The sequence below is a fragment of the Garra rufa genome, chromosome 1, assembly GCF_049309525.1.
Source record: "Garra rufa chromosome 1, GarRuf1.0, whole genome shotgun sequence".
NCBI classification, from domain to species: domain Eukaryota; kingdom Metazoa; phylum Chordata; class Actinopteri; order Cypriniformes; family Cyprinidae; genus Garra; species Garra rufa.
Window position 1 is genome coordinate 88,709,271 of NC_133361.1, and position 12,036 is coordinate 88,721,306.

General features: G+C 35.8%; 1 protein-coding gene across 1 annotated transcript; it reads right to left on the minus strand.

Moving 5' to 3' along the window:
• Window positions 1-1,433: 1,433 nt before the first annotated feature.
• Window positions 1,434-5,272, minus strand: LOC141340196 (uncharacterized). Its single transcript, XM_073845125.1, has 2 exons — window positions 4,726-5,272; window positions 1,434-2,792 (listed from the first exon to the last, which is right to left on the minus strand). The coding sequence occupies exons 1-2, from the start codon at window positions 5,066-5,068 to the stop codon at window positions 1,924-1,926; spliced, it is 1,212 nt and encodes a 403-aa protein (XP_073701226.1). The 5' UTR covers window positions 5,069-5,272; the 3' UTR covers window positions 1,434-1,923.
• Window positions 5,273-12,036: the final 6,764 nt, after the last annotated feature.

Genomic DNA, 12,036 nt, shown 5'->3' on the forward strand with positions numbered 1-12,036 from the left:
AGTCCAAGCGCAAAAATAAATCAAGCAATTCAAGTCAAGTACCAAACAAGAACAAGCATATTTTACATTTGCCACCTTTTTTATTTTTCCTCAGAAATTAACTTTCTCTATTATACATTTGAAATAATAGTAGTTTAAATATAATTTTTTGAATATGATATATAAAATATAGATGCTACTTTTAATTACCAAATAAAAAATGCCAGTAGGTGGTGGCAAATTACAGTTTTAATGAGTGACTAATGCATTTATTTAAATGAATCATTCAAATCAGTTGATTCATTTATGAACAAGACATACGGATCTCTGCCTCGGTTGCCAGACCCTTGGCCCTGCTTATCCTCTCCGTCTCCATCGCCACCTGCTCAGCCTCTGTCAAGCGACCCCCTGGAGTCGTCAGACCTTCCTCCACAATGGCTCCTCTATCTGTCGGCTCTGCCGGGGGCTACAATCATGGTTGCGACCTGGCTCCTCTCTCCGTCTGATCCACCTTGGACCCTTCTGTCTCCTCCTTAGCTCCTCCCTCTGTTGGATCCGGTCAGGCCTCTGTTGATCATTCTCCCCCGAAGCCTCCTCCTGCATAGACTTTGTTTCCCAGCCCTCTCCATTCTTTTGTTCTTTATACCAGTCCACTTTTTTCTTCATTCCTTGTCTACGGCACAAAGTTGCGCCTTCCGGGAGGGGGGAATAATGTTACGCCCCCATCATTCTCTCTGTCTTGATTTCTCCCATATACCCATATTTGGTTTTCCTGTCATATAGTTATTCCCATCATCTTTCTTTGTCTGGTTAACCTGTCTTTATTCCTGTCTGTGAATTTCCCTGCCTGTGGATTTTTAGTAAAGACGTTGCTTTTGACTCAAGGGGTAAGGTCTTCAACCTTTAGCCAAAAAAGTTAAATGGCTAATGCTGCTGCTTCGGCAGTATGCAGGGAAGGAGACCAGAGGCTGTTTAGTTTGATTAAATGTCAACAGAGGTGATGGGTTCATTATGCTAAATAAACAGCTTTTGTGGGGAAACAGCTCATCATTTAGTAAATAGAATCAAAAACCAGAGCTCTGGACAAAACCGACTGAAGCCAAACGAAACAATATTACTACCGCACGATCATCCCCAATGGATTCAATTATTGCGCTTTCCAAAACAGCACAGGTGAGTAACAAGAAGCAATGGGCCAACCCACATTGTACAGTGGCCCACAGGGAAAACACATCGGTTGTTGTATCTACTTTTATAATGATACTGTACAGTCTGTAGTCTCTAGTCTCATATATTGTCTGTGGTACATGTTTTCTAACACCAGTCAGCAGTAATGCTCCTAATTTCACTGTATGCAAAAAAATACAAAGACAATAAAGGCTTTTAATTCAATTCCATTGATATTATTTAGATATTTCGAACAAAACCTAAAACATCATGGCTTTCAACTATTAAAGCTAAAAAAAAAATTTCTTATGCAAATACAATCAGTTGACCGCAATGTTGTAAAATATTAAATGTAAATATAATGTATTAATAAAAAAGTAACATTTAATAATGACTCAGCAAAATGATCATTACCGAAAGTAAAAGAGAAAACTAATGAGACTGATCTCACTCCTACTAATTTACAAGTAGGGATGGGTATACATATACATGCCAGACTAGTATGTGTAAACCTGCCAGAGATACACACAAGATTGAAAAAAAAAAAAAAAAAGATTGTTTCTGCATGACTGTGTATAGCAGATGACGAATAAAACGCTTCCCACATGCAGTTAAATGATACGGTTATTGTCCAGTGTGGATCCAAATGTACTGACTGATGAAATGTCTTGTTGCAGTGTGAACACTAAAGGTTTCTCTCCAGGGTAAAACATCTTATGCGTTTTCAAATGTACTGACTGACTAAATCTCTTGATGCAGTGTGAACACTAAAGGTTTCTATCGAGTGTGGTTTATCTCATGTATTTTTAGATATGATGACTGGTTAAATTTCTTGTTGCAGTGTGAGCATTTATAAGGTTTCTCTCCAGTGTGAATCCTCTCATGTATTTTCAGATATGATGACTGGTTAAAACTTTTGTTGCAGTGTGAACACTTATAAGGTTTCTCTCCAGTGTGGATCCTCTCATGCCTTTTCAAATGTACCGACTGACTAAATCTCTTGTTGCAGTGTGAACACTTAAAAGGTTTCTCTCCAGTGTGGATCCTCTCATGTGTTTTCAGGTCTCCTGACCGACTAAATCGCTTGTTGCAGTGTGAGCATTCATAAGATTTCTCTCTAGTGTGGATCCTCTTATGCAGTTTTAAATAAGTTACCGAAATAGAAATCTTTTCACACTTTGAACACATGCATTCTCTCACACCAGTATTTATATTCTCATATACTTTCAAACTTTGTAGACGGCAAAATCTCTTTCCACACAAATGGCATGAATGTGGCTTCACCTTTGTATGAACTTTCAAGTGATACCTCAGACCTGAAGCCCCTAAATACACTTTACCACACTGATCACATGTGTGCTGCTTCTCTCTATTGTGAATGTTCATGTGCTCCTTAAGGTTTGATGAGCGTGAAAAACTCTTCCCACATTGATCACAAGTGAATGGTTTCTCTCCAGTATGAGTTTTCATGTGACGCTCAAGATCTCTTTTTCTTGTGAAACTCTTTCCACACTGAGTACAGGTGCAACATTTCTTTAAATCTTTCTGTTTGACTTGAGAGCAACTCAAAGGTTTTTCTGTTTTGAAATGATTTTTCTCCTCAACTTGACTTGATTCTTCATTCTCCTCTTTTTCTTTAATCGACTCTGAAATGAAAGTAAAATGATTAATATTTAGGAACTTGTTATAAGCTGAAAAACATGAACAAACTAACATTTGAGAGCAGTGCCAATAAGTCCTACAGATGGTGGCGCCAGAAGCAGATTTGGTAGAGATGGTGTGTGGGATATCAAAAATAATGATCATTTAAAGTAGAGATCGACCAATTTGGATTTTTCTATAACCGATGCCGATGTTTAGAGGTCAGCGTCAGTCGATTGCCGATTATGCGCTACCGATTTTTTTGGCCGACTTTTAGGGTCGATATCTTAAAGTTCTCCCCTTTATTTGCATGCTAAAATGTCACACTAATAATAAGTGGATGCACAACATCTCTAAACTTAACATCATGAACACTGACATGAACCATCTCTCAGATCTTAATTTTGTGCACTGCACAGTATTAACATAAAATATTTAACCAAAGTTAACCAAACAAATCAAACTGACCAAGTATTAAATATGTAAAACAGATAATATAAAAAAGTAACTAAACTAAAAGTTTTAGAGCTGAGATTAATGTTTTAAATATAAAATTAAGGCTATAAAGTGGGCCAATCACAATGATGCATGGACAGTCTGTGCTTCTGACTGACGGCCTGTAAGTACATTAAAGAATTCAGTACTTACTATTGAATGCGAGTTTTGAGCAGTGTAGGGTAGTGCTTGTTGTTACACGTTCTACGTTTGCAAATGCAGACATGGTGTTATGTTTACACGCCGTGACAAAATGCATAAAAAGACAGTATGAGTCATAATCAATCATCAAAATCAAGAATCAATATAAACAATAATATATGCATCAAATGCCTAATTTATAATGGGTTTTATCATTTCTGTCTCAATGCACCAAGAAATGGCATCACGACATGGTTAGGGGTGTTACATTTCCAACACACACTTGAGGTATTCGGCCAATCACAAACCACAGATAGCTGGCCAATCAGAGAACACCTCGTTTAAACTGGATTATTTTAGAGCTTTAAAGAGCTGGAAATAGTTGTATAAAATACTTAAAAGTCATTGAAAAGTTCTTGAATTTCTCTCCCAAAATGTTGTTCAAACCCTGAAACTAATGATGTAATAGCATTGGACTATTTCTTCCTCACCACCATGACTTTAGTTAACACTACTGTTTCTGTATCAGAATTGTTTGATCAGAATTGTTTGAATACAAATGTGTAACATGACACATTTGTATTATCAGTTTGATTATTTTGATGGTACCCTTTAGACAGCTTTTGATAAGTAACTCTGCAACTGCATGACAGCTAGCAGTAATTATTATTAGTATTATGCTAAATATATTCTAACACCATATTTTGATGGATCCCCAAAAGACAAACTAATATGTAACTTTGCAAGTATGTGAATTTTCTACCTAGCCTAAGTCTACTAATTCTAGACTAATAATAATAATAAAGTAGTGTTAGTTGACATGTAGTTGGAAAGTTGCTTATAGTTAATAGACTAGGGGACCATCAAAATAAAACTGTAAAAAATACATGTGATATGATATAATACATTATAAATTACGTAGATTTAATATGCCGTCCATTGTGTCTTATAAATAATCACAATCTTAGGTTAGAACCACAAATACTCAAGTATTATAATGTATAAAAATTGTTATGATTATTCATGAGATGATATAACTTAGGTTTTTTTATATAATGCATTATGTGTTCATTATAATGCCTTAAAAATACCATTGTAATGTATTATGAATGGGGCTTCATCGAAAGTGTTACTGCCCCCATATATACTTTTCAACAAACTGATCCGATTTAAAGATTGTTTCTATTACAGTTAACTAAATCTAAAACTGCTGTAAGTATTATTAAAGCTCATTATGAAGTATTATGAAAGCCTGATGTACCACAAACAGTCACTAAAGATGAATGAAGATAAAACACCAACCTCCATGTTCCACAAGTTTTATTCTCAAAGCTTCTGATTCCTCCTGTTTTATTCTCAAAGGTTCTGGTTCCTTCTGATTTATTTTCAAAGGTTCTGGTTCCACAAGTTTTATTCTCAAAGCTTCTGGTTCCTCCTGATTTATTCTCAAAGGTTCTGGTTCCTCCTGTTTTATTCTAAAATGTTCTGGTTCCACAAGTTTTATTCTAAAATGTTCTGGTTCCTCATGTTTTATTTTCAAAGGCTCTGGTTCCTCCTGTTTTATTCTCAAAGGTTCTGGTTCCTGTTTTACTCTCCAGGTTTCTAGTTCACTCATGTTCTCCTCACTCTCTACTTTAATAAACATCTTCACAGCAGCAGATCTCAGTTCAGCTCATACTTCTCCAGATATTCCTGCTTGCTTCAAAAACTAGTCACAGATATAAGGATGAGAATAGTAAAGGTATTTACTGATCTGATTCAAAACTGTACTTTTCTGTTTACAGAAACTACATTTCTCACAGATTGTACTAAAACAGAATCACGACAAAACAACAGAGAGCACAGTGAATCTAATCTTCTTGCTCTTAGGTTTGTTTGTCAAACAGAAGTTAGTGTGTTAGTGCCACCCGCTGGACTGGAGTGAGAAGCGCCGAAAGGAGGAAAATAATGCGGGTGAAATGACTTTGTTATAAGGTGCGCTGTTGTTTTTCTTTAAAAAGCCGATCTGCACAAATAAATGAAAATGACTTAAAGTTATAGACTCGCATCATGGTATTGAGCATCAACAGTCTTTGATAGTGAATATAAGAGGAGAAAAACACACTGACCTGATTAAGATATTTCACATAAAATAGTCCACAAGAGAAAATGATAGTTGAATTTATAAAAAATAAATAACCCCGTTGAAAAGTTCCACTTGATTCCTAACACTGTTCTTAACTGAATGATCCCATACGATAAAAAAATAAATTTTAAAATGTACTTTGAAATATATTTCAAAATATACAAAAATTGGCCAAAATATATTTACAGAAATATATTTTCTACAAATACATTTTTTGGCCATTTTTTGTATATTTTTGAAAATATAAAATATATTTTAAAATCATAAAAATATATATTTTGCCCTCCATATATTTCAGTCCAAAAAAATACATTCACATCTAACATTTTTTTAAGAAACTCTTTATTTGATGTCTAAAACATGTACATGTACAGCTTTCAAGCAGTCTCAGTTCCCCCAGCTTAGAATTCACTCCAATCCCCAAAGCCTTCTTGAACACATTGGAAAACCAGTTCACTGCCTCTGTAACAGACAAAAATCACAGCTATATTTTAAAGGGGTGGTCCATCACATATCCACATAGAAACAAATCAACGCACACATCAGTAATGGCAAATAGAAGCTCAAGCAAGCTTGCTTGATGTATGAGGACCAATGGGGTTCATTCCTTGCTATTACACATCATGTTTGAGCTTCAAAAAAAAAATAAAATAAAAAATAAAAAACTAAGTTTGTTTTGCACATCAAGCAAGTATGGTTAAGCTTCTGTTTGTTTGCTGAACAAAGTCTATGTTATAGGTAAATTAAATCTGCTCACAATACAAAGTGATTGAGTCTCTTCTGAAAATTAGGTCTAAACTGCTTGATGAATATGAATTCGCTTTATTATATCTTTATAAACTTTCTGCAACATCAGTGTGGTAGCTGTGTAGACTTTCAGTGGAGAGACAGAAATCTCTCTGATTTCATTAAAATATCTTATTTTGTGATTTAAAACAAATGAAGTTCTTGCTGGTATTTTTGTAGTAAATTTTACTTTCAACAACTCTGCGTCTGAAACCAAATACTTATCTCATATGTAGGGATGCACGAAGACTACTTTTTGCAGAACGTGTCCGATACTTGTATTTTTTATTTCACTTACTATATAAAGCTGTCATGGTTTTCTTGTCAAGCGCAGTCCTTCACTTGGCACCACGGTCAGTTTTGCTCTGTCCTCCTGCAAAAGACAACACAATACATGAACATTTGAATACAGTACAGTGGATATGCAACAGTCTTCTGACTAGTTTTAGATTTCCAAAAGGTTTTGTTCATCTTAACATTAGGATTAAAAAATATATGCTATTGAGAGAGATTTTTATTGGTATCTTTTGGACAGTAAAACCAAAGAAAGAGAAGTAGAATTAGCCATTTTAAAATACTTTATTTGACATATCAAACAATTTGACCTGATCTTCAAAACTGTTTACCTTTCATTCAATTGCTGTGGATCAGAACCTCCAGTGAAAAAAGGGCCATTAAAAGAACACTTGCTGTTGAAGTGGCTGTTTGGGCCTGTAGGGCTGAAGTCCACTGATGATTTTTATTCCCGTGCTATGTGCTAACTCCACCTGCAGTTGTGCTCACAAAAAAAAGAGATTTTCAATATAAATTGTTTTCAAAAAACACATTTGAGTATGAATGTACAGGTCCTTCTCAAAAAATTAGCATATTGTGATAAAGTTCAATATTTTCTGTAATGTACTGATAAACATTAGACTTTCATATATTTTAGATTCATTACACACAACTGAAGTAGTTCAAGCCTTTTATTGTTTTAATATTGATGATTTTGGCATACAGCTCATGAAAGCCCAAAATTCCTATCTCAAAAAATAAGCATATTTTATCCAACCAATAAAACAAAAGTGTTTTAATACAAAAAAAGTCAACCTTCAAATAATTATGTTCAGTTATGCACTCAATACTTGGTCGGGAATCCTTTTACAGAAATGACTGCTTCAATGCGGCGTGGCATGGAGGCAATCAGCCTGTGGCACCGCTGAGGTGTTATGGAGGCCCAGGATGCTTCGATAGCGGCCTTAAGCTCATCCAGAGTGTTGGGTCTTGCGTCTCTCAACTTTCTCTTCACAATATCCCACAGATTCTCTATGGGGTTCAGGTCAGGAGAGTTGGCAGGCCAATTGAGCACAGTAATACCATGGTCAGTAAACCATTTACCAGTGGTTTTGGCACTGTGAGCAGGTGCCAGGTCGTGCTGAAAAATGAAATCTTCATCTCCATAAAGCTTTTCAGCAGATGGAAGCATGAAGTGCTCCAAAATCTCCTGATAGCTAGCTGCATTGACCCTGCCCTTGATAAAACACAGTGGACCAACACCAGCAGCTGACATGGCACCCCAGACCATCACTGACTGTGGGTACTTGACACTGGACTTCAGGCATTTTGGCATTTCCCTCTCCCCAGTCTTCCTCCAGACTCTGGCACCTTGATTTCCGAATGACATGCAAAATTTGAGCAACAGTCCAGTGCTGATTCTCTGTAGCCCAGGTCAGGCGCTTCTGCCGCTGTTTCTGGTTCAAAAGTGGCTTGACCTGGGGAATGCGGCACCTGTAGCCCATTTCCTACACACGCCTGTACACGGTGGCTCTGGATATTTCTACTCCAGACTCAGTCCACTGCTTCCGCAGGTCCCCCAAGGTCTGGAATCGGTCCTTCTCCACAATCTTCCTCAGGGTCCGGTCACCTCTTCTCGTTGTGCAGCGTTTTCTGCCACACTTTTTCCTTCCCACAGACTTCCCACTGAGGTGCCTTGATACAGCACTCTGGGAACAGCCTATTCGTTCAGAAATTTCTTTCTGTGTCTTACCCTCTTGCTTGAGGGTGTCAATGATGGCCTTCTGGACAGCAGTCAGGTCGGCAGTCTTACCCATGATTGCGGTTTTGAGTAGTGAGCCAGGCTGGGAGTTTTTAAAAGCCTCAGGAATCTTTTGCAGGTGTTTAGAGTTAATTAGTTGATTCAGATGATTAGGTTAATAGCTTGTTTAGAGAACCTTTTCATGATATGCTAATTTTTTGAGATAGGAATTTTGGGTTTTCATGAGCTGTATGCCCAAAATCATCAATATTAAAACAATAAAAGGCTTGAACTACTTCAGTTGTGTGTAATGAATCTAAAATATATGAAAGTCTAATGTTTATCAGTACATTACAGAAAATAATGAACTTTATCACAATATGCTAATTTTTGGATAAGGACCTGTATATGTAACATGTTTTGTGTTTAGATCTACATATTCAGAAATAAGGCTAAATGTTCTAAAACTGTTTATTTACATCTTGATTTTTATATCAATATGTTTGGTGAATTAATCCAGAAACACATTTTATGCTAATTAAAAGTCTCTTCCCATTTTAACAACAATCATTCGGTAAAGCTTATCTAGAATATATTTTATTTGAATACGACTTTTGGAAAGTGTAAGACTGACTTATCTTTACTCAAACCATGAGCTAATGCTGTATTCAAGACATAACTAAAGAAGTGATGGAAAGTGTTTCCGTGATTTGTAACATGTTGTCACTGATGGATTTGCTGGTGTTTTTACTATCTGCATTTGTTGTAGTATGGTAAGCTCTCGGCCGCTGTATTTGGGTGTTTTAGAGGAGGCACAGTTTTGGAGAGTGCTCTGAAGGATGGCAGGTCTTGTGTTTTAAACAAGGGGGGGGGGGGTACATCGATCGCGGGTTCATACAGTATAATACATTCTGTTTACAAGAGCAACAAGATTTGAAGCTCATGGCAGACGCCCAAGAGATTCGCGCTGTGATTGGCTAAATGTTACTTCACTCAAATCTAAGTAACAAATCAGAGACCAGGGGCGGAAATATTGGCGCTAGGTCAAAAAAAAGTGCGGGGGACAGAATCACCTGTTTCTAAAAGTGAAACCGTCCCCCCCGGTTGCTACGCCCCTGTCGCCAGGCATTTACATCAGTAATGCGCGGGTTGATCCAAAATCCAAAACAGTTACCCGCAGTTACGAGTCATACAAAATAATGGTTGTTTGAAATAAAGATGACAATTAAACCTTTGTAGTTTGTATAGTACTAGACTATTTCTATGAAATACATAGACCTACACTTTATTAGCTGAATAATATTTACCTTTTGAATGTTGAGCGCTATTAACTGTTGAATAAATGCTGACGCGGGACAAAATGCCCGATTTCCCAACACGTTGAACTGATCAATGCCATTGTACCATTTTAATAGGCTACTTTTAAACGCATATAGTAATGTCAGTTTTATGTATTTTCTGAGAGGGGGTGGGATTTTTGTTTGGAAAGTCGCAGGAGAGACGCACACTTCGATTAGACTGATAAACACATGCAGCATCTTAAATTGTTAAGAAAATGGTATTCCTAATAAATGTCTCGAATATTTTGATTATGTCCAATGCTTCTCTTTCTTTTTGGAATTATTAGACACATTTCACTATGTCTTTTCAAATGCCTAGGTCTGTTTAATTTCCTTAATTATAAAATTTCTAGCACTATTTTAAACGTTTATTCAAGCAATAACATATAAATGATCTCATGTATATGCTTGTTTAAAACCAGGGATTAAAAACGAATTCCAAGTAAAAACTGTATTTTTTCTTTACATTTCCAGAGAGCGAAACGAACGAAATTAAACATTACTTAATAAATTCAAGGCACTATAATTTCCTTATTCATTTGATACAACTATTATAGCTATACAATTAATATATATAAAATAATGTTATTTTGTCATATTCATAATTCCTGAATTTATCTATAAAAACTTCGTTTTGAATTGCATTCATTATGTTTGTATAAGAAAATTCGTTAACCTAGCCTATTAAGTTGATTTAATATTCTTGATAATTTTGAAAAGAAGTTAAAAGTTAAGAAAAAAGGAATAAGCTTGTAGTCATATATATATATATATATATAGGCCTATATATATATATATATATATATTATTTATGGCTATAGGCTAATCTTTTTCTAAACTCTTATTACACTGTAGATCGAAATAAAATAATTCTTGATCATATTTAATCGTGTAGAATCACTGACATAAAGGAAAGACAAAATAAATCACAACAAGAACAATCTGTATTTTTCTTTTAATCAAGAACATTTATTTTGACAAAATTACCTAATTAATGCCAAATGATGTTTGACAGTGAACGCATCTCCACCGCATATAGCCGCATATAATCACTGGTGTCAGTCGCAAATATTAGACAGGAAGCGGGTCGGGTACAATAGTTTCTTTCTTTCTTTCTTTTTTTTTTTTTTGCGGTCCGAGTTGCGTTAGTTGAAAACGTCGGTCGGATTAGGGTTGTTTATACATTGACCCGCGCATCACTGATTTACATTAGTTAACAACATTTATTGTGATCTTAAAATTATATTTAAAGGAAAATAAAATTTCACTCCTCAGGGGCCCTCCCCCCACTTGGGGCCCTGGTAATTTAGTCCCCCTTTTCACCCAACTACGACGTCCCTGGAATTGTAGCCATTTCGACCACTGGATGTATTACTCTCCATTATACATAAATTAATTTATCTTCTAGGTTCTACAGTAAAGTATTACTTTAGAAATCCATGCGTATTCTTTAAAACAAGTTGTGCACTATATAGTATATCAATAATAAACCTGTTCGTATGAGCGGAGCAGCGGTGGAAGGCGCTTGCTGATGCCTCGAAGTCATGGCTGTCTGTAGTATCCTTAGGCTTTCAAGGAGTTCACTGTTTTTCTCTGGGTTATCTTGACCGATTCTTTGGACATTGTTAAGCAATGAGTCAATCACACTCAAATGATAAGAATTACAGTTTCCACGATGAAAATTGCGTTTGATTGATAAAACTTTTCTTCTCACTGCATTGACTACGGCTAGTGCTTCCATTTCGTAAATGGGTATTCAACGTAAAAGACGATATTCTGCCTTCTACTGGACTGGACGGTTTAGTTAAAAACTCAGCACGCAGTCTACACATAGTATTTCCGGTAAAATCGAGGGCTCAAAAATTTATCCAGTAAAAAAAAAAAAAAAAAAAAAGGCGACATTTTATGAATCTGTGTTTTAAATTAATCTTTCATTTATGACAGGGTTGGGCTCCCACCTACTGGCGGTTTTAGACAGCCATGATTCCAGGACAATAGCATACTCAGCAAAATATATCTCTTAATTGCTTATCGATTAAACATAATATCGCAAATGTATTTCCCAATGTTTGACTAAAATAATAATAATGATAATAACAACAACACATTTTATCAACTAGTGTCAACTAGCCTATTAGCCTATATATGTAGCTCAAAAATTTGCATGCATGTTACAGTGCATAATAAACACCAAAATTATATGAAATTTTGTCTGGTAAACTTGATCATACCAGACATTTTGACCGACATTAACTTTTTTAGAGTAAATGTTCACTCTAAAAAAGTTAATGTCGGTCAAAATGTCTGGTATGTGTGCTGGTTCGATTCCGGCTCGAAGGAGCTGGCTT

What these genes read in the sequence shown, in the direction of transcription:
- LOC141340196 (XM_073845125.1), bottom strand. Translation starts at nt 5,068, where the DNA reads ATGTTTATTAAAGTAGAGAGTGAGGAGAACATGAGTGAACTAGAAACC. An exon ending in AAAACTTGTGGAACATGGAG is followed by an intron (nt 2,793 to 4,725) that starts GTTGGTGTTTTA and finishes CTTTCATTTCAG; the next exon opens with AGTCGATTAAAGAAAAAGAG.